This window comes from Rana temporaria, chromosome 2 (genome assembly GCF_905171775.1).
Source record: "Rana temporaria chromosome 2, aRanTem1.1, whole genome shotgun sequence".
NCBI classification, from domain to species: Eukaryota; Metazoa; Chordata; class Amphibia; order Anura; family Ranidae; genus Rana; species Rana temporaria.
In genome coordinates this window covers 111,651,368-111,676,982 of record NC_053490.1, presented here as the reverse complement: position 1 = coordinate 111,676,982, position 25,615 = coordinate 111,651,368, and the positions used below count along the sequence as shown (strand labels likewise).

General features: G+C 39.7%; 1 protein-coding gene across 1 annotated transcript in view; it reads left to right on the top strand.

Moving 5' to 3' along the window:
* PPP1R1A (protein phosphatase 1 regulatory inhibitor subunit 1A) overlaps positions 1 to 25,308 on the top strand; it is a 264,337-nt gene extending 239,029 nt beyond the window's left edge. Inside the window, exons 5-7 of the mRNA XM_040340767.1 lie at positions 15,553 to 15,789; positions 19,156 to 19,273; positions 24,689 to 25,308. Of these exons, the coding sequence (XP_040196701.1) occupies positions 15,553 to 15,789; positions 19,156 to 19,244 (326 nt within the window). The 3' untranslated portion in view covers positions 19,245 to 19,273; positions 24,689 to 25,308. The remainder of the gene's footprint in view (positions 1 to 15,552; positions 15,790 to 19,155; positions 19,274 to 24,688) is intronic.
* The last annotated feature ends 307 nt before the right edge of the window (positions 25,309 to 25,615 follow it).

Genomic DNA, 25,615 nt, shown 5'->3' with positions numbered 1-25,615 from the left:
ACAAAGTTCAACTAAAGTACATTTGTGATATATATGTGCAAAATCTTCCTATTAAGGTGCAAAAAAATATATTTTCTTATCCATTGTGCTTCACTGAGACTCCATGCCACTCTAAGTGCTCCTGTCACCGAGTGCAATGAACACTCACCTCCTGGTTAGACCCGGTAAGGGGTCAAACACACCTTGCAATTCTCCTTTAAGAATGGCTTCACAGCGGTCATCAGTGATTCCTGGTATGCTTTTTGAATGTCAGACAAAGTGCAGTATCCTTCCAATATGGCTACTTCAAAATTGGCTCCACATTACTTTCCGACAGTTCCAAAGTGACATAAAAAAACAAAAGTGCCTCTTAAGCCTCGTACACACGGTCAGACATCCGACAAACATTTGCTTGGTTTTTTGTCCGAAGGGAGTTGTCCGGTCACACCCATAGCACACACACGCTCTGACTTTTCTGAAAACTTTTCTAAAACTTTCCCAACATCACGTGGCTTTTCTGCTCTTTATCGCCACCCTTTGGTTAACTTCTGCTATTGTTGGTTGATTTTAACATTGGTTCTGGGCATGCGTGTTTGTACTTCGGACAAAAGTCTGATGGCTTGCTGTACACATGGTAGGACTAGGCACCATTGGACTTTTGTTATCGTAAAGTTTGTCCGTTTGCAGACCAAACTTTTTGTCCGATGAAACCCACACACGATCGGACAAATGTGAAACCTTGTTGATTTTGAAGTTTGTTGGCCGAAAGTCCGACCGTGTGTACGGGCCTTAATAGTGCAATACCCAGGGTGTTAAATTAACAGAACATCATCACCTCAGTTTAAAATACACTCACATTTATTGAAATTGATTAAAACATATAAACAAATTCTATTTGGATCTCACTTGTAGTGAAAGGATTCCACCGCCAGGCTCCACCTCTACTAGTTATGCCACCAACCTCATGGCTTCATCTGTAATCAACAGCAGATATCAGAGCAATGCCCAGGATGGCTAGGATTAGACTGAGAAGTGCAATATAGAGGGATAAGACTGGCAGCAAGCAATGAGTTTCGTGTGGTGCAGAGCATGTGGGTAAGCCATTGATGCCGGGAACGATAAAAATCAGAATAGGAATTGATGGATATTGACTTATTTTATCCTGTGAGTTCCTACTATCTGGTTTTCTTCTCAAGCTTATGGTGGCAGTTGAAGTGATTGTTGGGGCCTGGCCACAATATTGGAAGGTTAAGCCTCGTACACACAATCAGTCCATCCGATGAGAACAGTCTGATGGACCGTTGTCATCGGTTAACCGATGAAGCTGACTGATGGTCCATCGCGCCTACACACCATCAGTTAAAAAAACGATCGTGTCAGAACGCAGTGACGTAAAACACAACGACGTGCTGAAAAAAACGAAGTTCAATGCTTCCAAGAATGCGTCGACTTGATTCTGAGCATGCGTGGATTTTTAACCGATGGACGTGCCTACTAACGATCGTTTTTTTCCCATCGGTTAGGAATCCATCTGTTAAATTTAAAGCAAGTTGGCTTTTTTTAACCGATGGCTAAATAACCTATGGGGCCCACACACGATCGGTTTTGACCGATGAAAACGGTCCATCAGACCGTTGTCCTCTGGTTAACCTATCGTGTGTACGAGGCCTTACTGTGTTTTTCTTCTTCCTGGTGGAAGTTATAGCCTCACTCCTAGTGCTGGAATTTTCTTTGAAAATTAGTGTATATAAGTATTTGCCCTTTAAGGCTACAAAGGCTTATTAAGCAATAATTAAAATAGCTCATTAATATAACATAGTATCAACCAGTACATTTCAAGCTAATTACTTGTTTGTTATTTTTTTCCCCCATAGAATAATGACCTTGAATTTTGTAGCTTTAGTTCAATGTCTTGTAAACTGTTCTTTGTATTTTTTTTTGAAAAATCACCAAAGAATATTTTCATTTAAATAAACGGTATATTAAAATAGTCACTTGTAAATATGTCACTAGCTAATTAACATTCTTTATTTTCATATATTCATTCCATTTAGATTAATGTTGGTAAACATTTTTGATTGACATCTATGGAAGTGCAATTAAATACTGTATAGTATTGAAGTATTGCAGAGATTTATGCTCAATAGCTAATACTTTGTTGCTTTGCATTACTAACAGGGAGGGTTCAAATATATGTGAATTGGATGCGTTTTTAACTGCATCCAATTTGCAGAACATGTGAGTGTGAGTGGCTTTCAAAAGCTGGTTCACACATGTCTGGGGGCGGCTGCGGTGCAATTTTGAAAAGGGTCCTTTGCATTTTTGGGTTGCCATAGCAATGGTGTCATCTGCAGAATTTCCTGCCCCGTTATGGTAACCTGTGAAATGAACACAGAACTTCCTGTCTCAAAATACACTGTTAGCTGTCCCTAGGACATTTGGGATAGATGACACTGATATCCCAGGAGTCCTAGGGAATCGCCTAGGCGGCCGGGGGCAGGAAGTGCAGACTGCACAAAGAAAAATAAGGTATTTAGCAATAATAAAAAAAAATGATAGCCATTACATACTGTTCTGCGTTGTCTTGCAAGGATCATGAAAAAAATGGGTGGAACTCCACTTTAATACACACAGATGTAATTTTAGGGCAAGGTTTTGGAGTCTACCTCCTTCTTCGTAAATTCTAACACAAATCTTGGTGTGTATTAAAGATGTCCCAGTAATATCTACTGTATCTATCTCTGCATAAATGAACCTAGGCCCTGAAAAAGCTTTATAAAAATATATGATTTTTTTTTTTTATAAATATAATGTTTTTAAATGTATTGTCATTTAGTTCACAACTAGATTAAAAACACTCTTATGTAATCACATTTAAAGCTCAACTCCAATTCTAGCCAAAATATTATTTTTGATAACACTTACAGAGTTACCATTACTTTCAGACTTTTAATCCCATCTGTATCCTAGTTGGGGAGATCTTTCCTCACCTCCTGTCTCTGTGAGGCCTGTTCAACTCTTCTTCACGTTACTAAAATATGTTTGAATTTTCTGTATCCCCACTTGTCTTCATATTCTGACAGGAAGTGAGGGTATGTTTCACCAATAGGAACACAGCATTAAAAACCAAACATAGGCTCTTAATTTTTCCTGCTCTATCCAAAATAATATAAACATTTGTGCTAGAGTTGACTCCTTAAGGCTGGGTTCACACTGGTGCGAATTGGATGTGGATTTCCCTGCATCCAATTCGCATGACAGGAGTTTGTGACCGGCTCTCTATAGATCTCTGTTGCAGCTACAGAGCGGATTGCACAAGAGTCCTCTCCTCTGTTTCATGTCCGAATTCAGGCAAAAATTCATCCCTGATTTGTCCCTTAAACGGAGAACAGGGACACACCGGACCCCTTCTGGGAGCCGCATCCAGCATCAGTGTAAACCCAGCCTAAAAGACTAAGGGCCAGATTCACAGAGCAGATACGACGGCGTATCTCCTGATACGCCGTCGTATCTGTTGTTCTATCTATGCGACTGATTCATAGAATCAGTTACGCATAGATAGCCAGAAGATCCGACAGGTGTAATTGTTTTACACTGTCGGATCTTAGGATGCAATACCGCGGCCGCCGCTGGGGGGAGTTTGCGTCGTAATACAGCGTCGGGTATGCAAATTAGGAGTTACGACGATCCACGAAGATTTTTCCCGTTGTTACGTCGTCGCGAGTGTTAGGTTTCCGTCGCAAAGATAGGGCACCTTTAACATTGTGTAAAAGTACTCCACCATGTTAAAGTATGCCCGTCTTTCCCGCGTCGCTTTTGAATTTTTTTTTTAAAAAAAAAAAATTCCCGGCACAAGTCTTTTTTCACGTCGCGATTCACAAAACGTCGGGAAATTTGCGACGGGAGCATGCGCAGTACGTCCGGCGCGGGAGCGCGCCTAATTTAAATGGTACCCGCCCCATTTGAATTGGGCCGCCTTGCGCCGGACCTGTTTACGATACACCGCCGCAAATTTCCAGGTAAGTGCTTTGTGGATTGAGCACTAAATCGGGAAATTTGCGGCAGTGTAACGTAAACGGGTTACGTTACGCTGCGCCGCCGGACTGTGAATCTGGCCCTAATTAACTAGATTACATTGATCAGAAATCAAGCATAATTTTGCAATTTGGTTTAAAAGGGTTGTAAATGTAATTTTTTTCCCCCTAAATAGCTTTCTTTACCTTAGTGCAGTCCTCCTTCACTTACCTCATCCTTCCATTTTACTTTTAAATGTCCTTATTTCTTCTGAGAAATCCTCCCTTCCTGTACTTCTGTCTGTAACTACACACAGTAATGCAAGGCTTTCTCCCTGGTGTGGAGAAAGCCTCTTGAGGGGGCGAGCAGGAGGGTCAGGACGCCCACTAACACACAGCTCCTTTCTCTATCTGCAAAGTAGAGAGTGTCCTGACTTGCCTGCCCGCCCCCTCATCCCTCAAGAGGCTTTCTCCACACCAGGGAGAAAGCCTTGCATTACTGTGTGTAGTTACAGACAGAAGAACAGGAAGTGAGGATTTCTCAGAAGAAATAAGGACATTTAAAAGCAAAATGGAGGTAAGTGAAGGAGGACTGCATTAAGGTAAAGGAAGCTATTTAGGGGGAAAGAATTACCTTTACAACCCCTTTAAGGTAAAAAGCATTTTAAATAACAATTCATTAAAAAAATGTTGTTCATGACTATACATTATAATAGGAAGAGATAAAAAAAAATCATTGTGATGGATCAGGAACAGGAACATGATTAGCGTGCTCGTGATTTGGAGGAGTAATTGATTTTTCTTCTTCTCATGTTGTGCCGATGTCTCAGAATTACTGCAGAGTTTGTACAGCACGATAGTACAGTGTTTATTAGCAGATTTTAAATTCTACCAAAGTCTTCATTGCACACCCCCCTCAATGTGTGTGGGTGTTCTCTAGGTACTTTGGGTTCCTTCTATATTACAAAAACTTACCAATAGATTATGTGTTAATTTTCCCCTAAATCACGCATTAGTACTTGTGTGCTTGGAACATAAAAAGAAGAAGAATTGTAGGATCACACGTACTTATTCCCCAAGCAGATCTGTATTTTGCAGACTGGCAAGTTCCCACTATTGATGTGCACCTCTTAAAGGCACGTTTTGATTTTGGCTGCTGCAAGCAGCTAACTGTCTTTTATTGCCATGATATAAAATTCAGGACATGAGTAAAGTAAATTGTATTGAATCCACAGTTCTGTTTTTGCAGTCTTTATCCTTTATCTGTTTTGTGTCCATCCACAAGATACCTATTGCAGTGAAAACAGGTTCAACAATCACATTGCTGCATGGAAAAGCTACAAGGGCCTGGACCATTTTTAGTCAATGAGATAGCTTGGTGTTCTTTATACTGTATATTCAAGCAGTATTAAACCCAAAAACAAAAAATTAATATATTGCAGTTTGCCAATCCTTCAATGTGGTTGCTGTATTAGTTTTCTCTTTTGGATTTTATTTTCCTTTATTTTCTCCTGGTATCCCCTGTCCAGCAACACACTTAGGGGTTGATTTACTAAAGACAAATAGACTGTGCACTCTGCAAGTGCAGTTACTCCAGAGTTTAGTAAATGAGGTGAATACCCAATCACACGCAAGGGAAATTAAAAAACAAGATTTTTGCTTGTACTTGATTGGATGATGATGTACCAAAGCTTTGTCAAAATAACCTAAAGTGGTTTTGCAAATCTTTGTAGACTTTGCAGCAAACAATCTTGTCTTCTTCGGCTGATTTTGACTGTCCAGCATAATCAGTAAATTGCTGGATGTTTATGTGATTCCAATCTCTTAAATCACATCAAAACTATAATAAATAAGCTTTAAAGTGGAACTACCCCCCCCCCCTCCCACCACCACCATTATTTACAATGAAGGAAACTGCTATTTTAGCATCGGTTTGATCTGCAGTTGCCATGGTGCTGCACATTTAATCAGTTATAACACCAGCCCTTGGGTTTGGTTGAGCACAAGCAACTGTGATGGTTATAGTTCAATGGGAAACAGTTCAACATTAACATGTTATATAATTTCAAAAGCTGTTTTCAGTCTATTAATATCTGCAGCTTTCATTCAAATTTTTTTTTTTTATCCTGCCATGAAGGTCCTTCCTGTTTCAAACCTTATAGCATTGTGTGGGAAACCCAATAGACTTACGGGTTGATTTACTAAAACTGAAGAATGCAAAAACGGTTGCAGCTCTGCATAAAAAACAATCAGCTTCCATTTTTTTTGTTTTTGTCAAAGCTTATTTGAACAAGCTGAAGTTAATAGCCAATTGGTCACCATGTACAGCTGCACCAGATTTTGCCTTCTCTAGTTGTAAAAAGTTACATATGTCTCCAATGACGGTTGTCCTCTCTTGGTAGCACAACTGTCCCCTTGTAGGAGCCCTACATCTGGGTTCTTCCCCAGTTCTTCCTATGTTGAGAAGTATTAGTGAACTATGGCTAGTAAGTACATTACACTGTCTTTCCTGTGCTTTCCTGAAGGAATAGACGTGCACACATTTGTGGATAGTTGAGGAAATTGGTCATACTGTCCAATTTTGCTAATGTCATGACATCTGTAAAGAGTAATGCTATTTATGGTTGAACGCTCTATGTTTTGTACAACCTGTATATTCTTTAACCGCTTGCCGCCTGCCGGCTGTCAAGTAACGGTGGGCAGTGCGGCTCTCGTTCTGGCCAGGCGTCATACGACGTCCTCGGTTTTCTGGCCCTCTAGGGGGCGCGTGCGCCGCAGCGTCACTCGGGAGCCGATGCGCGTGCCTGTCAGCTGCAATGATTTAAAGAAAAAAAGGTAAATAAAAATCTACTTAGGTGTGATTAAGTCTCCTATACACTGAGGTACCCCTGGATATCCCAAGCGTGGTGTTGATAAACTTAAGGCATGTAATGCATTATTCAATAATCCCAACATAATGCTAGAGCTGTTTAGGACACATACACCCAATCACATGCAGCCTTCTTAGAGACTACCCACATACATTGCGTGGGCATGGTCCTCTGTGGTCACTATCAGGGAGTTGTTAAAGAGAAACAATGATGTGCAGCCAACACTCGAGCGTGTGCATGCAGATAGGAAGGGCTGAAGCCTGGGGGTAACTAACAGCACAAGATAAAAAAACTAAATTAGGAGGTTTTGTAATGGAGAAAAAAAAGTCAATTGCTGATGATAGGCAGTGCTTTAGGACGGTACTTATACCGAAGAGGATTACTTTCGGTATATGGGAAAAAGGAACAAAGAAAATAAAACACTATTAAAATGTTGGTATTCTGCAGATCATCTTATTGAAGTCCTAGATCAAAGTGTCTTCTTCTTCCCTATACTGCAGAAAAAAAAGATGTTACCTTTCAATTTTACAGAGCATGTTTTCCTTTGACAATATAATGCATTTCATCGGGGAAGCATTTGGAGTCTAATAGGTCACTGATGTTTTCATAAAGCGAACCTGTAACCTTGTCAGAACCATTGACATATCTTGGCATAGAGCCTACATATACCGTCAGAATGTTTATTCTGAACTATAAGATATTATTGTACTTATGAAAATATGTAAATCTGTGCTTTGGGAGATATAAAATTTTCCTACCATACAAGATATCAAAATTCTTTTATCCGTGCTATTCTGAGGACAAACAATACAAATGAATATTTAAAATATATATATTTATTAACTAAAGATATAGTGCAAAATTAAAATACCAAACAGATCTCTTGCTACTACTTATTAAAACACAAAGACAAGATGTTCTGTGGACAGTCCTTGGTAATTTGGCCAAGAATGTCTTTTTAACACACAAGGCTATCTCTAATGCATCACCTGTTTAAACATATCCCAACATTAGGCCATTCACTAGGATTCACAATGATGTTGTGATCGATATATGTAACTATGCGTTACTTCTTTAATTGCCTCTGAAGGATCTTATACTGCAGTTAACAATCTCTCAGATCCAAATAACACTTGCTAAGATAATAGAGTGGCCCCATTTGGTATCTGTTTAAACTACCTATTGCATAGAGGATGTAAGATTATACTTTACCAGTATGTAAGAGCTCTTCCTGTATTGAGAAGTGAGAATCCTAATGAAGGATTTCTGTGAACCCCTTAGGCCCCGTACACACGAGAGGATCGATCCGCTGAAATTGATCCGCGGATCGGTTTCAGCGGATAGATCCGCTGGTGTGTACGATCCAGCGGATATTTATCCGCGGATATATTTTGGGCCGACCGATTTCCAGCGGATAAAAATTTCTTAGCATGCTAAGAAATCTATCCGCTGGAATCGGCTCCAGCGGATCGATCCGGTGGTCTGTACAGACTCACCGGATCGATCCGTCCGAACCCATCCCTCGCATGCGTCGTAATGATTCGACACGTCATCGCGATGGGAATTCGGCGCGGATTTCGATCCGATGGTGTGTACACTCCATCGGATCAAAATCCTCAGAGGATTTATCCGCGAAAACGGTCCGGAGGACCGTATCCGCGGATAAATCCTATCGTGTGTACTAGGCATTACATGTTTGCGGTCACTCTCTGCCTTCCGGCTTCCTTCAGAGATCAGCTCAAATCAGGCTCCAGCCATCAGCCCTCCAGAGATCAGCTCCCCTCAGCCTGGCCATCTCTCTCCCACAGAGCTCCCAGATCCCCCTCCTGTCTTGTGTAATCACTTTTTATCTCCCCAAAGAAGTGGGTGTGTATTTCCCTATCACATGACTGGCGATGTCACATGACAATATGTTTTGGTGGGTGACCATCTTGAACCATACCAATATTAACCTGTAGGGGGCAGTGGTGTCTAAGGAATAATTCCTAATTTTAGGGTCAACCAGAGTTGGCCCCCTGTGACTTTGGCCTATAAAAACCGCCATAAGTAGTCATGTATGTCAAACAATTTTCAGACATCCTGGCACGTCGGCAACTTCTATATTATGATTGAGATAAGGTTATGGTCAGCACACATGCCTTGGGAAGTTCCTTTAAACTAATGCCGGAATGTGATCAAAGCAGCCTAATACTATTCAGTTATTTTAGGATTTTGTATTTTCGGGACCCTAGTAATGTCTATGTATTAAACAGGTTTATATATGAATTACTAATACACATATATTGTTAAGGCATTACAAATACACAATACTATTTGAGATGTATAATATATAAACCCACCAACATTGTGAATAAGCCCCATGGCCTCAATATATAAAGACAATACTATGTTGTGTCATGCTGTGCCAGGCTTTTCATCTTGTTTATCTTATCGGTGACAAGCCCAGAAGATATATGGCCTGGAAGATGGCACATATAAGGATTATAGGCATGTGCAAAAGAGAAAAATTTGTTTTGTTTCGTTTTAATTCGTTATTTAATCAATTTCGTTAAGTTAGACTCGTTATATGTGTTAAATTTTGTTTTCGGAATTCGTTCGTTTTAGACCAAATTTCGAAAAATCCATTCGGATTCGAAAATATTTCGACCGGATTCGATAATATTTCAATCGGATTAGAAAACAAATTCTATTCAAATCGAATTCGAAAACAATTCGATTTGAAAACAAATTCGAATGAAAATTGAAAGCAAATTTGAATCAAAATCTAAAAAATATAAATCGATTTCTAAAAAATAATGCAATAAAATAGAATATAAAATAATAAAACAATAGAATGAAAATAAAAGAATAGTAAAGAACAGAATGGAATTTAATAGAATGTAATCAAATACAATAGAATATGACCTGGCTTCTTCTATCTATCTTCCATTTTCTGAAATTCGAAATTCATATAGAATGAACTCAAATTCGAATATAAAAATATTAGAAGAGTAGAATAATAATAATAATATATATATATATATATATATATATATATATATATATATATATATATATATATATATATATATATATATATAAATATATTTTATTCTACTCTAATCTAATATTTTTCTATTCAAATTTGAGTTCATTCTATATGAATTTCAAATTTCAGAAGATGGTTATATATATATATATATATATATATATATATATAAATGTAAATATATATATATATATATATATATATATATATATATATATATATATATATATATATATATATATATATATATATATATATATATAAAACCATCTTCTGAAATTCATATAGAATGAACTCAAATTCGAATAGAAAAATATTAGAATAGAGCAGGAAAATATATATAAATATATATATTTTATTATTCTACTCTTCTAATATTTTTCTATTCGAATTTGAGTTCATTCTATATGAATTTCAGAAGATGGTTTTATATATATATATATATATATATATATATATATATATATATAAAACCATCTTCTGAAATTCATATAGAATGAACTCAAATTCGAATAGAAAAATATTAGAATAGAGCAGGAAAATATATATAAATATATATATTTTATTATTCTACTCTTCTAATATTTTTTTATTCGAATTTGAGTTCATTATATATGAATTTCGAATTTCAGAAAATGGAAGATAGATAGATAGAAGATGTATAGAAGAAGCCAGGTCATATTCTATTGTATTTGATTACATTCTATTAAATTCAATTCTGTTCTTTACTATTCTTTGATTTTCATTCTATTGTTTTACTATTTTATATTCTATTTTATTGTATTCTTTTTTAGAAATCGATTTATATTTTTTAGATTTTGATTCAAATTTGCTTTCAATTTTTATTCGAATGTGTTTTCGAATTGAATTGTTTTCGAATTCAAGTCGAATAGAATTTGTTTTCGAATTCGATCGAATTTCGATTCGAAAACGTTTGTTCGGATTCGGTTAAATTCGTTATATTACAATTCGGGAATTCGTATGCATCCGAACGTCCGAATATTGAAAAATTTGTCCGAATTTCGATTCGGAACGAAACGAAATGCTCATGCCTAAAGGATTATACACCCCCCTTGTGAGACATAAAGTCCTTCTGGTAACACAGCCTTATTCACAGGTTTTGAACTGTGACTCAACTTAAAGCGGAAGTTCACCTGAATTTTTTTTTAACATTAGATTGATGCTCATTTTGTCAAGGGGAATCGGGTAGTTTTTTAAAATCGAAGCAGTACTTACCGTTTTAAAGAGCGATCTTCTCCGCCGCTTCCGGGTATGGTCTTCGGGACTGGGCGTTCCTATTTGATTGACAGGCTTCCGACGGTCGCATACATCGTGTCACGAGTAGCCGAAAGAAGCCGAACGTGGGTGCGGCTCTATACGGCGCCTGCGCACCGACGTTCGGCTACTTTCGGAAAATCGTGACGCAATGTATGCGACCGTCGGAAGCCTGTCGGAAGCCTGTCAATCAAATAGGAACGCCCAGTCCCGCAGCCCATTCCCGGAAGTGGCGGAGAAGATCGCTCTCTAAAACGGTAAGTACTGCTTCGATTTTAAAAAAACTACCCGATTCCCCTTGACAAAATGAGCATCAATCTAATGTTAAAAATTAACTTTTCGGGTGGACCTCCACTTTAAGACACAAAATGGTGTCGCTTCTGCTAAACATATATATGAATATGGAACACTATGAAACATATAAAATGTGCAATCTTATATGTATTCTTTTAGCCCCAAATGTTCTGACAACCTGCCCATGCTATCACATAGGACAGTGGCTCTCAACCATAGGCGTGCGCACAGGGTGTGCCTAGGCAAATCCTAATTTGGTGGATCGATCTCTATTTTCCTCCTGAAAAAAGCTGAAAGCAGGCTTTTACTCCTCTCACTCCCACTGGCATTCAGCTGCCACAGGAGGAAAATATAGGGGATTGGTAACATTAAATGCTGCCCCCTCCGCCCCTTATGTCCCTCTTCTTTCTGCTGCCCGGCCCCATGTGTGCTCTGCCAGCTTCCCCTCCTCTCCTTTTCCGCCAGCTGCTATGAGGGATCATTTCAGGATGGAGAGCGGGGAAGGGGCCATCAAGCCCCTTCCTTCCTAAATAAACACAGTGAGTGATCAGTACCAACCATTCACTGTCTTCATTTATAACTGAAGCATAGTAAACTGTGTTGTTGTTGTATGAATAAACAGGAAGCATTTTAGCACAAAGCACTTCTCATTCATTCACTGTCCAGTGCAGCATGTGTGTTTGAGCTTTGGGGTGCACACCCTAATGCAATATACTGTGCACACCTATGCTCTTAACCTTTTCCCGGTCAAGGCACCCTTTAAAATTCTGCAATATCTTTGGTACCCCATTCTAAAATATATAAAACTATAATAGTTTTACACAATGCAGCAACATAAACATACTTAGAACAGCTAACATTGGTGTCAATTTATTCTTTCAAAGCAAATACACTTTTGCACACTGGCAGTGAATTGTTTTCCAATGTTTCTCTTTTCCCTCAGTTTCTCTCCCTCACTCGCTGATATGATCCCAGTGGTGACAGAGAGGGACAAACAAGGATGCTGTGCAGGTGCCCAATGTCCTCCTTATTAACCGATAAAGTCATTAGTTGCTAGGATGCCGGCGGCATTGTGTAACTAAAAGGCAGACTTGGCCCACATGCTAGCTTGTATACAATGTTTGGGCAATTTTTAGGCATTTTGCCAAGGCACCCCTGAAGAACCATGGAGGCACACTGACATATGGGCTAAAAAATTAAAATAAATGTAATAGAATAAATAAAATTTCAGAGAATGCCTAGCTACTCCACTACCCAGTGCAGACACATGAATGAAAATGGACACATAGGGCCACATGTGTATGTAAACAACAGTTGTGTCACACATATACCACCAATGCCAGAGAGAGCAATACTTCTAGGGCCATCATTCATAGTTAACTCTAAATTGATAACCTGTAATAGCGTTTAAAGCATCACTTATCAACAATGTTAGGTACCAGTTATTTTCCATTTCATGGGAGTGGCAGCAATTTTGAATTTTAATAGGTTTAGTATCTATTAACAAGACCCAATCCTATATTTTATATTTTACCAAGATTTGAGTTTTATATCCTGATTGTCTCCACTAAAAATATTCCTTCAGAAAATGTAGAATTGTTTAGTTGTTCTAAGTAATTTTCTAGCAATAAAATGCTAATTTCAAAATGTGTGTGAAAAAGTAAAACATTGCCCTGGAAACAAAGTGGTTAAAAAAAATACCAAGACATTTGGGACAATTTCATGCTCTCAACTTTGTGGGAACAGTTTTGGGGATGGCCCATTCCTGTTCCATCGTGACTGCGCACCATTGTACAAAGCAAGGTTCATAAAGACATGATTGAGTGAGTTTGGGGTGGAAGAACTTGACTGGCCTGCACAGAGTCCTGACCTCAACCCGATAGGACACCTTTAGGATGAATTAGAGCGGAGACTGTGAGCCAGGCCTTCTCGTCCAACATCAGTGCCTGACCTCACAAATGCGGTTCTGGAAGAATGGTCATTCCCATAGACACGCTCCTAAATCTTGTGGATGGCCTTCCCAGAAGAGCTGAAGTAGTTATAGCTGCAAAGGGTGGGCCAACTCAATATTAAACCCTACGTACTAAGACTGGGATGCCATTAAAGTTTATGTGCGTGTAAAGTCAGGTGTCCCAATACTTTTGGTATTATAGTGTATATTGCATTGTAAGTTCCTAGGGATTGATGTGAATGTACAATATACAGGCATACCCCACTTTTAAGTACACAAGTGCAAAATCAGGCTCACTTCTGCATAGAAACCAATGAGCTTCTAACCCCAGCTTGTTCAATTAAGCTTTGGTAATAAAACCTGGAAGCTCATTGGTTTCTAAGTGAGCCTGATTTTTTACTTTCCAGCTTTAGTAAATAAACCCCATTGTGTACTTAGAATTGGGGTGTCTCTGTATATGTAAAATACCTGTATGTGTGTGTGTGTATATATATATATATATATATATATATATATATAGTTACATAGTCTGGTTGAGAAAAGACACAAGAGCATCTAGTTCAACCAATGAAAGGGAAGAAAAAAAATAATCCTAAAAAAACAACAGAGCATGATCCATTTTGCTCCAGCAGGGAAAAAATCCTGCCTGATCCCCCATGTGGGAATGGGATATTCCCTGGATCCACTTTACCTATAAATATTTGTATCTAGTTATATTATGTACATTTAGGAAAGTATCCAGGCCTTTCTTAAAGCAATCTACTGAGCTGGCCAGAGTCTGTTCCATATTTTCACAGCTCTTACTGTAAAGCAACCTTTCCGTATTTGGAGATGAAATCTATTTTCCTCTAGACGTAAAGAGTGCCCCCTCGTCCTCTGTGAGATATGTATGTGTGTGTGTGTATATATATATATATATATATATATATATTATAACATTTTCATTTGCATTCACAGCAAAAGCAATGAGTGCAATGTCATTCGATTTATTTAGTTATTTCGATCACCAAACCAATGAACAGGTCGCTATTGTGCTTTCGTCAAGCCAACCTAAACTTATCGGAATATTACACTAACAAATTAGTTTTTCACAATGTAACATCAAAAGGGGAATAAAGCTCTCCTTAAAGTGGTTGTATGGTCATTTTTTCCACTTTTACCTACTGTACAGATAAGCCTATAATAAGGTTTACCTGTAGGTAAAAAAATTATCCCCTAAACCTTTACGGTTTAGGAGATATTCCCCTTGCAATGAGCCGCTGACTGCATTGGCGCATGCGCACAGGGGATTCTCGGCTTAAGACTCGGCAGACGCCGGACCTTGCTAGAAAGAAGTGTCCCACGCGCATGCGCGGGAGTGACGACATTGCGGCTCCAGCCACTCACAGCGCTGGAGCCGCGATACTGGGAAGACACGCCGAGGCAACATGTCAGCTACCTCGGTGTGGACCAGGTAAGTTATCGATGCATCGTTCTAAGGTAAGTATTTCATAATGAGATAGTGAGATGAGATGTAATTACACATTACATAAGCACTGTGTGCGAGATAAAATCACTGGATAATAACAACCAAGAAAAAACTATATTAATCCAAATTAAAACCCTCTCTCTGTCCCTCAAAAAATGATGTGTAATTAATTAGGGTAGACTACAAGCAATATAATGTGCGGAACCGCACATTATAAAAAAACTTCTGAAACTCGAGGGGATTTAGGGAGGAAAGGGCCTACAGACTTAATCGGTTATGGGGGAGATGGCTCCAGATCTAAGACCTGGGGCACCTGACGGGGGACAAGCTGTATATAGCTCCGGTGTCTGCAAATTCTACCAGATAAATGTAGCACAAGTTTAACCATTTTTATGTAGTTTAGCTCTCAGCATGCATGCCTCCTCTATTATGCAGCTTTGACATACTTGCGGAAGGCAAAGAATCATTTAACATTTAGGTCAACTGTACTGTATTCTTAAATAATTAATAATCAACTTCTTAGTTAAACATGTTTGAATATAGTGACATCTAGTGGTAATTTGAGAAACTAGTGAGTAGTGATCACACGCCGTACATTGTTTGCCTGTGATCATACATGAAGTTTTTTTGGCCTTTTTGTAAACCTTTGTCTGACCATTACTCTTCCTTTTCAGAACTGCAGCTATTAGCAGATCATCATTTTTGTAAACAAGGCTCGGAAGATGAAAGTACCCCACAGAGCCAGAACAGTGTGGATAACAGGCCCAACTTGGGGTGTTGTTGCCATGGTAACACAGCTCCGATTCACGCGTCTCAGCAGATGAGCTCATGTCGCTGTTTTATGCAGGATGGCCAACAAGAGAATAACTCACCGGGGAGGCAGCAAGATAGTCAGCTAGACTCGTCAGAAGGTAAAGTATACCGATCTGTTCTCTGCATAGCAAGCTTTGAAATGCCAATAAATGCCACATGTAGTTGCAAATGTATTGTGACTGAAATAAATTAAAGTTTAATTTTGATTAATATTTGAAATAATAATTATAAACATTTATTCTCTGTTTGCTTTAATATATATATATATATATATATATATATATATATATATATATATATATATATATATATATATATATATATATATATTTATATATATATATATATATATATATATACATTTCTTAAGGGCTCATTTACACTTGGCTTCAACACGTCTAGTTTACACTTGCTTCAAAACAAGGCTTTGGACAGGCTTTGTTAAAGCTCTCTGAACGCCATTCAAAGCCCCTGTCACTAAATAAAATGGTTAGCTTACAGTCCCGTTTACACCTTGCATTTGCTTCAAAAAGTATGCCCAATGTAGCTTTAGTGGTGCTTCAAAGCCTCCATAGAAATCTATGGCAAAGCTCACTTGAAGCCCCACCGAAACCTCATCGAAGCTCCACCAAACCCTTATCAAAGTCCCACAGAAGCCTCATCGAAGCCCCACTGAAGCCTCATTGAAGCCCACCAAAGCCTCACCGAAGCCTCATCAAAGCCTCATCGAAGCACCAAGCAAAAGCAGGTGTAAACAGGACTGTAAGGTAACGATTCTATTTAGTGACAGGGGCTTTAACTGGCGTCAAGAAAGCTTTAACAAAGCCTGTCCGAAGCCATGTTTTGAAGCAAGTGCAAACTAGCCCTAACAGAAAAACGGTCTCAAACCACCTGGCTCCTGAATTATTTAAATTGGAAATAAACCCGTTTTAGTAACTGTATCCCAAAACCGTTACATTCACGGCATGCCTCAAATAAGAACTAGTATACTAGTGTGCTTATGTTGGTTCTCAACCGAACTGCCAAATGAGCAAATGGCTGGCATCATAACTGACCACGTGCAGCACTGTGGCATCTGCAGATCAAACTAAGATGGCAGCTTACTTGGCTGTAAAGAACAGGAGGATTTAGTTCTGCTTTAGGTAGTTTTAAATGTCACAACACGCAGCCATCAGTTAGCCAAGGTTTCCATCAGTTAGCCAAGGTTTACACTTGTGTGGGTCCAGACTGAGCCCAAAATTAGGTGTTTTTCCAACCTATAGTGTAAGGGTGAACACTGTGGACCCTGATGTAAAGGGGGAATACTAAAGACGGTACACAGGGAGCACCGGGTCACCTATAAACAATACACAGGTAGTTCTGGGGCCCCTATAGATAGCACACAGGGACCTCTGGAGCCCCTACAGACAAGGCACCTTTGGGGCCCCTATAGACAGTATGCAGAGAGATGTATTATAATACCAGGCCCAGGCCCCACATAGCTGGCACACAGCTTGGGGAAGGGGAGATTGGTAGGTGAGGGAGGGGAGGTCAACTTGGATGTAAACAAGGGGAAGTCTCTCAGGCCTCATACACCCGACCGTTTTCCTCGACAGAATCCATCAAGAAACTTGTTGGCAGAGCTTTTTTGCCGAGGAAAACGGTCGTGTGTATGTTTTTCATCGAGAAAACTGTCGAGGAATTTTGACGAGAAAAAAAAAGAACAAGTTCTCTTTTTCCTCTTCGGGAGTCTCAATTTCCTCGTCGTGTTCCTCGTCGGCTGGTTTTCGACGAGAAACATGTTCGTGTGTATGCTTAGAAACCCGCGCATGCTCAGAATAAAGTATGAGACGGGAGCGCACCTTCGGTAAAAGTAGCGTTTGTAATGGATATAGCACATTTGTCACGCTGTAACAGACTGAAAAGTGAAAATCGTCTCTTACCAAACTTTTACTTAACACGCAGTAACATGAGATTAGCAAAATCAGCCCCAAGGGTTGTGCCAGTGGAATCGAACTTCCCCTGCCGGTGTATGTGTTGTACGTCACTGCGTTTGAGAACAACGAGATTTGGTTTTGACCGTGTGTACGCAAAGAGAGCTTGTCAAGTTTCTCGACAAGCCTAACAAGGAACTCGTCGAGGAAAATGATGTTTCATTTACGACGAGTTCCTCGGTCGTGTACGAGGCCTCAGTCACTTACCATACTTCCGGCACTAATGTCACTGTCGCACTGAGATCCCAGCGCAGGTCACATGAGCAGTGAGCCTTGAGCCTGTCCGAACCTGTCTGGGGTCCCGAGCTTGCCCAAACCTGAGCCGGACGGTTTTGCAACTGTGCATGCGCAGTTCCGAAGCCAGCCCGCAGCCATACTTCTTATGGGCAGCCGTCATCTATAACGGACAGCTGGTAAATTGTAGAATGGAAAAATACAGCGCTAACCTAATGTAAATAAATAATTAAAGAAAAGAAAAGAAAAAACAGCAGCAGTTCAAAAACGTGAGATATACACATCCAGCAATAACAAAATAATATGAAAAAACTGCACTAAAAAATCGTGATGATCGTGATGAAAAACATATGAATAAACCACTCAAGAGAGGAGAGAGAGCTGGTAAACTGGGCAATTTTTACAAACTGTCTGTTAAAGCAGAGTTCCGCCCAAAAATAGAACTTCCGCTTTAAGGAAAGGTGTCCCCCTAACATGCCACATTTTCATGTCATTTTTTGTGGGAGGGGTTCCAGCTCCCACTTCCTCCCGGGGGAACCGCAGCGACGGAAGTTCACCCCTCCCTCTCGGCATTCATCTGGGACATGCCGCAGGTCCCAAATGATTGCCCGGCCAATCCCGGCACGTAGCGTGGTTTGCTCATGCGCAGTGCGTGCCTGGCTGTGAAGCCACAGCCGGGTGCCCACAGTCACGATGCTGGCGCCGCTGAGAGGAGGGGAAGACGAGAGGGGCTTCGTACGCTCACATCACTGGAACCTGGGACAGGTGAGTGTCCGATTAATAAAAGTCAGGAGCTATACTTTTTGTAGCTGCTGACTTTTATAGTAGTGGAACTCCACTCTAAAGTGCGAACAGTTAGCAACCCTGGTGGTGGATCATGGTAATGGCAAGAAATGTAGCACTAAATTTAATTTTTTTTTTTTTTTACTATTTGGGGCCAGTTTTTCTTTGATAAAAAAACAAAAATAGAAGATATCTATTAACATTATAATTTTTCTTACATCACACCTTCTGATATTTTTTTTTAATAAATGATTTAAAAAGGCACATTCTCCTTGTGTTTTAGTCAAGTATATATTACCTTTGTTTATAGGCACTGTTTGCTTAAATTTCTAATGTTTGCCTGTTTAAATGTGCTGAAAAAAATATCTACTTTTTGAAATGACTATGTTAAGCGGGGAACTAACTAATGTCTATAATAAAATATTATATGCTTATCCAGAGGACGGAAATCATGTACATTCTCTTTATTTTTAGGAATATCTGCAAAGCTATCAAGTACAGACATAAAAGAGTCAAGAGAGAAAAAGCACAGCAGCTGCATAACCTTTCTAGAAGACAAATAGTACCCAAAACAACGAAAATGAAAGATTTAGTAAGTGTTTCTACATAGAAATTATCATAAAACTGGTTATTGCTAAAGCTAGAAAAGGGCACACATTGATGCAGCTATAAATTAATAAAAAAAATATGATTTTTTAAATGCAGCTAGTGTAAGTACATAAATTTGGCTTAGTATCAGCCTATTATAATCCCTAGTAATGTAGAACCAAAGCCTAAAGCCTAGTACTCACCATTAGCCAGATTCACGTAGAGTTACACCGGCGTATCAGTAGATACGCCGTCATAACTCCGAATCTGCGCCGTCCTATATTTAAGTGTATTCTCAAATTGAGATACACTTAAATGTAGCTAAGATACGACCGCCGGCGCCGTCGTATCTTAGCTGTCTATTTACGCCGGCCGCTAGAGGCGTGTACTCTGATTTACGCCTAGAATGCGTAAATCAGAGAGATACGCCTATTCACGAACGTATGCTTGCCCGTCGCAGTAAAGATACGGCGTTTACGTAAGGCGTTTTCAGGCCTAAAGATATTCCACCAAAAAGATGGCGCAGCCAATGTTAAGTATGGGTGTCAGACCCGCCGTCGAATTTCACGTTGTTTGCGTAAATCGATTCAGAATAGGGCTGGGCGTAGGTTACGTTCACGTCGAAACCAATGAGTCTTTGCGGCGTAATTTGGAGCATGCGCACTGGGATACGTCCACGGACGGCTCATGCGCCGTTCGTTCAAAACGTCAATCACGTCGGGTCATGATTCATTAGCAACATTAAGTTGAGAAAGTGTCTAATGCCCTGTACACATGATTGGAATTTTCAATGAGATAAAATCCGATGGAATTTTCCGTCGGAATTCCATTCAAGCTGTCTTGCTTACACACTGTCAGACCAAATTCCGACCGTCCAAAACGCAGTGACCTAAAACACTACAATGAACCAAGAAAAATTAAGTTCAATGCTTCCGAGCATGCGTCGACTTGATTCTGAACATGCGTGTTTTTTTCTCCGTCGAAGTTCCACACAATCAGAATTTCCGAACATGTTCTATTTCTAAACTCCAACGGAAAAAAGTCACACACGGTCGGAATATCCGATGAAAAAATGCAGTCGTGTGTACAAGGCATTAGTGTTCACTATATGCAGGAGAGAAGTACAGTGGGTGTGATGGGACAGTGTGTGTAGGAGCAGTGCAGAGGGCAGCACACAATGGGTTAAATTCTCTAAATTCCACATGAAGGTCACGTGACAAATTTTTCAGAAATTAGATAATAGATTAGAAATGAGATAATAAGAGAGTCAATTATTCAAAGTAAAATATTAAATGTAAGGTAATCCCCCCCCCCCCCCCAAAAAAAAGACACTACTCATTAACCATCCCTTCATGACCAGGCCATTTTTTGTGATACAGCACTGCATTATTTTAACCACTTGCCCACTGCCCGCCGGCAGAATGGCACTCCTGCGCAAATCGCCGTAGCTTTACGGCTCGCGCTTTAATGAGTATAGGGGCACAAGTGCACTGCCATGTCCCCAAGGAGCCAATGTTCATGATCTCAGCGTAAACACACAAATACACATCCTGTCAGGGCAGAGGAGACAGATCGTGTGTTCCTAGTATATAGTATATAGGAACACCGATCGGTCTCCTCCCCAAGTCAGTCCCATCCCCCCTACGGTTAGAACACACAGAGAGAGAACACATTTTTACCCCTTGATCGCTCCCCTAGTGTTAACCCCTTCCCTGCTAGTGACATTTATACAGTAATCAGTGCATTTTTATAGCACTGATCGCTGTATAAATATCAATGGTCCAAAAAATGTATCAAAAGTGTCTGACCTGTCTGCTGCAATGTCGGAGGCCCAATAAAAATTGCAGATCGCCGCCATTACTAGTAAAAAAAAAAGAAAATAATAAAAATGCCATAAATCTATCCCCTATTTTGTAGACGCTTTAGCTTTTGCTCAAATCAATCAATATAAGCCTTTTGCGATTTTTTTTTTTTACCAAAAATATGTAGAAGAATATATATTGGCCTAAACTGATGAAGACATTTTTTATTTTTTTTTAAATTGGGATATTTATTATAGCAAAATTGTCTCTTCATTTGTTTATAGGGCAACATTTTAAATCACAGAGGTGATCAAATACGACCAACAGAAAGCTCTATTTGTGGGGGGAAAACAGGATATCAATTTTGTTTAGCTACAACGTTGCATGACCAGGCAATTGTCAGTTAAAGCGACGCAGTCCCATAACGCACAAAATGGCCTGGTCAGGAAGGGGGTAAATCCTTCCAGGGCAGAAGTGGTTAACTGACAATTGTGCTGTCATGCATCTCTGTACCAAGATAACGTTTATTATTTTTTTTCTAACAAATAGAGCTTTTGGTGGTAATTGATCGCCACTGCCTTTTTATTTTTTGTGCTAAAAAACATTAAAAGACCATCCAATTTTGAAAAAATATATATATTTTTTTTACTTTCTGCTATAAAACACACCCAAATACAAAAAAAATGAAAAAACAAAATTCTCCATTAATTAAGGCCAATATGTATGCTGCTACATATTTTTGGTAAAAGAAAAACCCAAAAAGCGTTTATTAAGTGCTTTTTTTTTTTAATGCTAGTAATGGTGTCAATCAGTGACTTATGCCGCGTACACACAACCCTTTTTCATGATGAGAAAAATATATTTTTTTTAATTGGTCGTGAAATGCTCCAGAGCATTTTTCTCAACGAAAATTTAGAACCTGCTCTGTGCGCTTTAACGAGGGGGGGGGGGGAATGCGCATGCTCAGAAGCAAGTTATGAGATGGGGAAATTAGCAAATGCAGCAAAAAGGGTGGTGCCATTCGAATGGAACTTCCCCTTTATAGTACTGTCGTACGTGTTGTGAAAAATATTTTTTTTGGCGAACGTGTGTATGCAAGGCAGGCTTGAGAGGAATCACGACAAATCATGTAGAGAAACACTTCATTTTTTTGCATGACATGAATAACGGTCGTGTGTACGCGGCATAATAGTGGAACTGCAATATTGAAATGGACAGTCAGACACTAACTGACACTTTGTGGGAACCAGTGACCATAATACAGTGATCAGTGCTAAAAGAAATGCGTTGTCACTGTACTAATGACACTGGCTGGGAAGGGGGTTAAACAGCGAGGGCTATCAGGGGTTAAAGCCTAACCAGTGTTTGTGTGTACGATGTGTGGTGCTCTTACTAAGGGTTGTGGTGGTTTTTTATTCCCTGCTGTACAGGGACACAATCTATCCCTTCCCCCTGTCAAAACAGAGATCTGTCCAGGATTGGATCCAGAATCTAGTCTTGGGAGGGGCACTGCCGTTATTTTGGGGGCAATTTATCGGGGGAAATAGCTGGTGTTGGCGTATCTATCATCCTGGCACCATGGTTGATATGGTTTCAGGATGATTGAAGCGCATTATTTCTATTATTACATTGTTATATAAAATTAAAGTAGTTCAACTCACCATTAGGGATGAACCGAACACCCCCCTGTTCGGTTCGCACCAGAACCTGTGAACACACCAAATATTTGTGTAAACGTTAAAGCTAATTTTAAAGGCTAATACGCAAGTTATTGTCCTAAAAGGTGTTTGGGGACCTGGGTCCTGTCCCAGGGGACATGTATCAATGCAAAAAAAAGTTTTAAAAACGTCAGTTTTTTCGGGAGCAGTAAATTTAATAATGCTTAAAGTGAAACAATAAAAGTGAAATATTCCTTTAAATTTCGTACCTAGGGGGGGGGGGGTGTAAAGTATGCATGTGAAATAGCGCATGTTTCCCGTACTTAGAACTGTCTCTGCACAAAGTGTCGTTTCTGAAAGGGCATGTGGCCTGGTACGGTTCAGGAGGGGGGCCCGCACTCTGTCCCCCCCTCTTTTCTGCGGCCGGCCAGGTTACGTGCTCGGATTAGGGGTCTGGTGTGGATTTTTGGGGGAACTCTACACCATTTTTTTTTAAAATTTGGGGTGGAGTTCCCCGTAAAATCCACACCAGACCTGAAGGGTCTGGAATGGATATTTGGGGGGAACCCCACATATTATTTTTTTTAAATTGACAGTGGAGTTCCCCTTAATATCCATACCAGACCTGAAGGGCCTGGTAATTGAATTTGGGGGGACCCCACGCTTTTTTTAAATGAATGTATTCTCTCTGAATTGCCAGGAGCCGACAATTCATTATAGCCGCAAGTCAGTTTTAAATGACTTTTTTTCTTTCAGAAATGACACTTTGTGCAGAGACAGTTCTAAATACGGGAAACATGCACTATTTCACATGCATACTTTACACCCCCCCAAACACTTTTTAGGACAATAACTTGCATATTAGCCTTTAAAATTAGCACTTTAGATTTCTCACATAGACTTTAACAGGGTGTTCCGCGGCTTTTCGAATTTGCCACGAACACCCCAAATTGGGGTGAACAGGCGAACAGGCAATGTTCGAGTCGAACATGAGTTTGACTTGAACTCGAAGCTCATCCCTACTCACCATAATGCAGAATCAGTGGGAGCCCTGAGTGTGTCGCCTGCCACCAGATACAGCTTGTCACTTGCCACATTACCTGCCACATCACCTGCCACACGTTGCAGATTGTCACTTGCCAATTCTAAAAGAATTACATCCAGTTTGTAGATAAGCAAACTGGCGGTAATTAAGACAAACTCAAAGACTGAGGAAGGAGTGTCCAGTATGTTCCTGATACTTGAGGGATGTTCTTAGTTTCGGATGGAGTAGAGTATAGTTAACTTCTGCCAGGCTTATTTTTTGCTGTTTGCGTATCGATGGGCAGATTTCTCTTCGCTTTCTGTCTAGAGATAAAACATATGTGAGGAGAAATCTCCCCAAAGTAGAGAGAATTAGAAGATTTCTCCTCTATTCTTGTTCCAGTGACAACTATAACATTTTAGTTCTCCCCTTACTTTCTGTGCTGGTAATAGAGGTCAGCAGAACATATGGACATGGTTTCATTGGTGTGTGCAGCCTATTGCATTAGGGTGTGCACCCCAAAGCCCAAATACACACTACCGATCGCGCACGGTGTTCATTCAGAAAGGAAAGGGGCCGGTAAATTACATATTTACTGGTCTCTTCCCCACTCCTAAAACATCCCAGAAGCAACAGGGGAAAGATGGGAACCAGGGCAGTAGGGGGAATCTGTGCTGCACAGGATGATTAGGGTGTGCCTGGGCACACCTGGCACACCCTGTGCGCATGTCTATGCATGGGTTATTTTTCCAGTGGAAACACCAATAGCAATAAAGACCTGACAATGATTTTAACACTTTTCCACACTACCCAAACTGAAAAAAATAAGTTTGGGCATTAGAGACACTGTAGGACAATAGACTATAATGGTATTCCAGAAGAGATGCTGCTTTGATGGATAGGATAGCGCTAACCTAGTTTTTTTTTTTTTTTAGTTGTACTTCAAATGTACCTGGAGCCAGGAAAGGACGTCACCCTCTTCAATACAGATGGAACCAGGCACATAAAGGATTCAGAACGCCTTTGTTTGGAAATAATGTTCACATCTCTGCTGCTCGGGAGGCCTATGTCTGCACTGAGTCTAGAGCAATAAATTGAAGGCCCCTCTAGAAGCAAAGAAACCCAGCATTGTTTGAAATATTACCTCTGTCTGTTTGACTCTGTCTTCTCTTTACATATCTAAAAGGTGCTAGGCCCAACATTATAAGGACATTTATTTCCGTTCTGTAAGAAATCACTCAACAATAAATCTTTTGGTACACTTTTCTATGTTGAGATCAGAACAGATCTTTATGAACATCGGTCTCAATATTGGTCAAACCTGCAAGGTTTTTTACTTAATCTTCAGAAAACACTTCTGCACAAAACACACAATAATATAAATATAACAGTCTCACCTATACACTAGATGCACTCTTCCTGCTGGGGAGTTGTCCATTGACTAAGGAACTGGGGCACCATGTTAGAATTTCCTTCTCTTTGTCTTATACAATGTACTATAAATCCAATTTATTCATGGATATAAAATAAAATACCTTTAATTGGTTTTACTAGATGTATTGTGTGTTAATTATGTAACAGCCTGTTTATGTACTGTATTTGAATGATGTGTGCCCACATGTGGTTTCAGGAAGCTACTACAGGTTGAATGCTTTGTATCAAGTCTGATAATAAAATTAAACATGGAATTAAGCATAAAAAAGCAATGGTTAGGTTTGCATACATTACACATACAATTACAAATCAGTTTATTTTCTTAGCTGTCATATACTGTATGTTCACATTACTAATTCCAAATGTTAATGACACCAGCGGTTGCCCTATCAAATAGGTCCCGTTAAAGGTTAATTTTACTAACAACC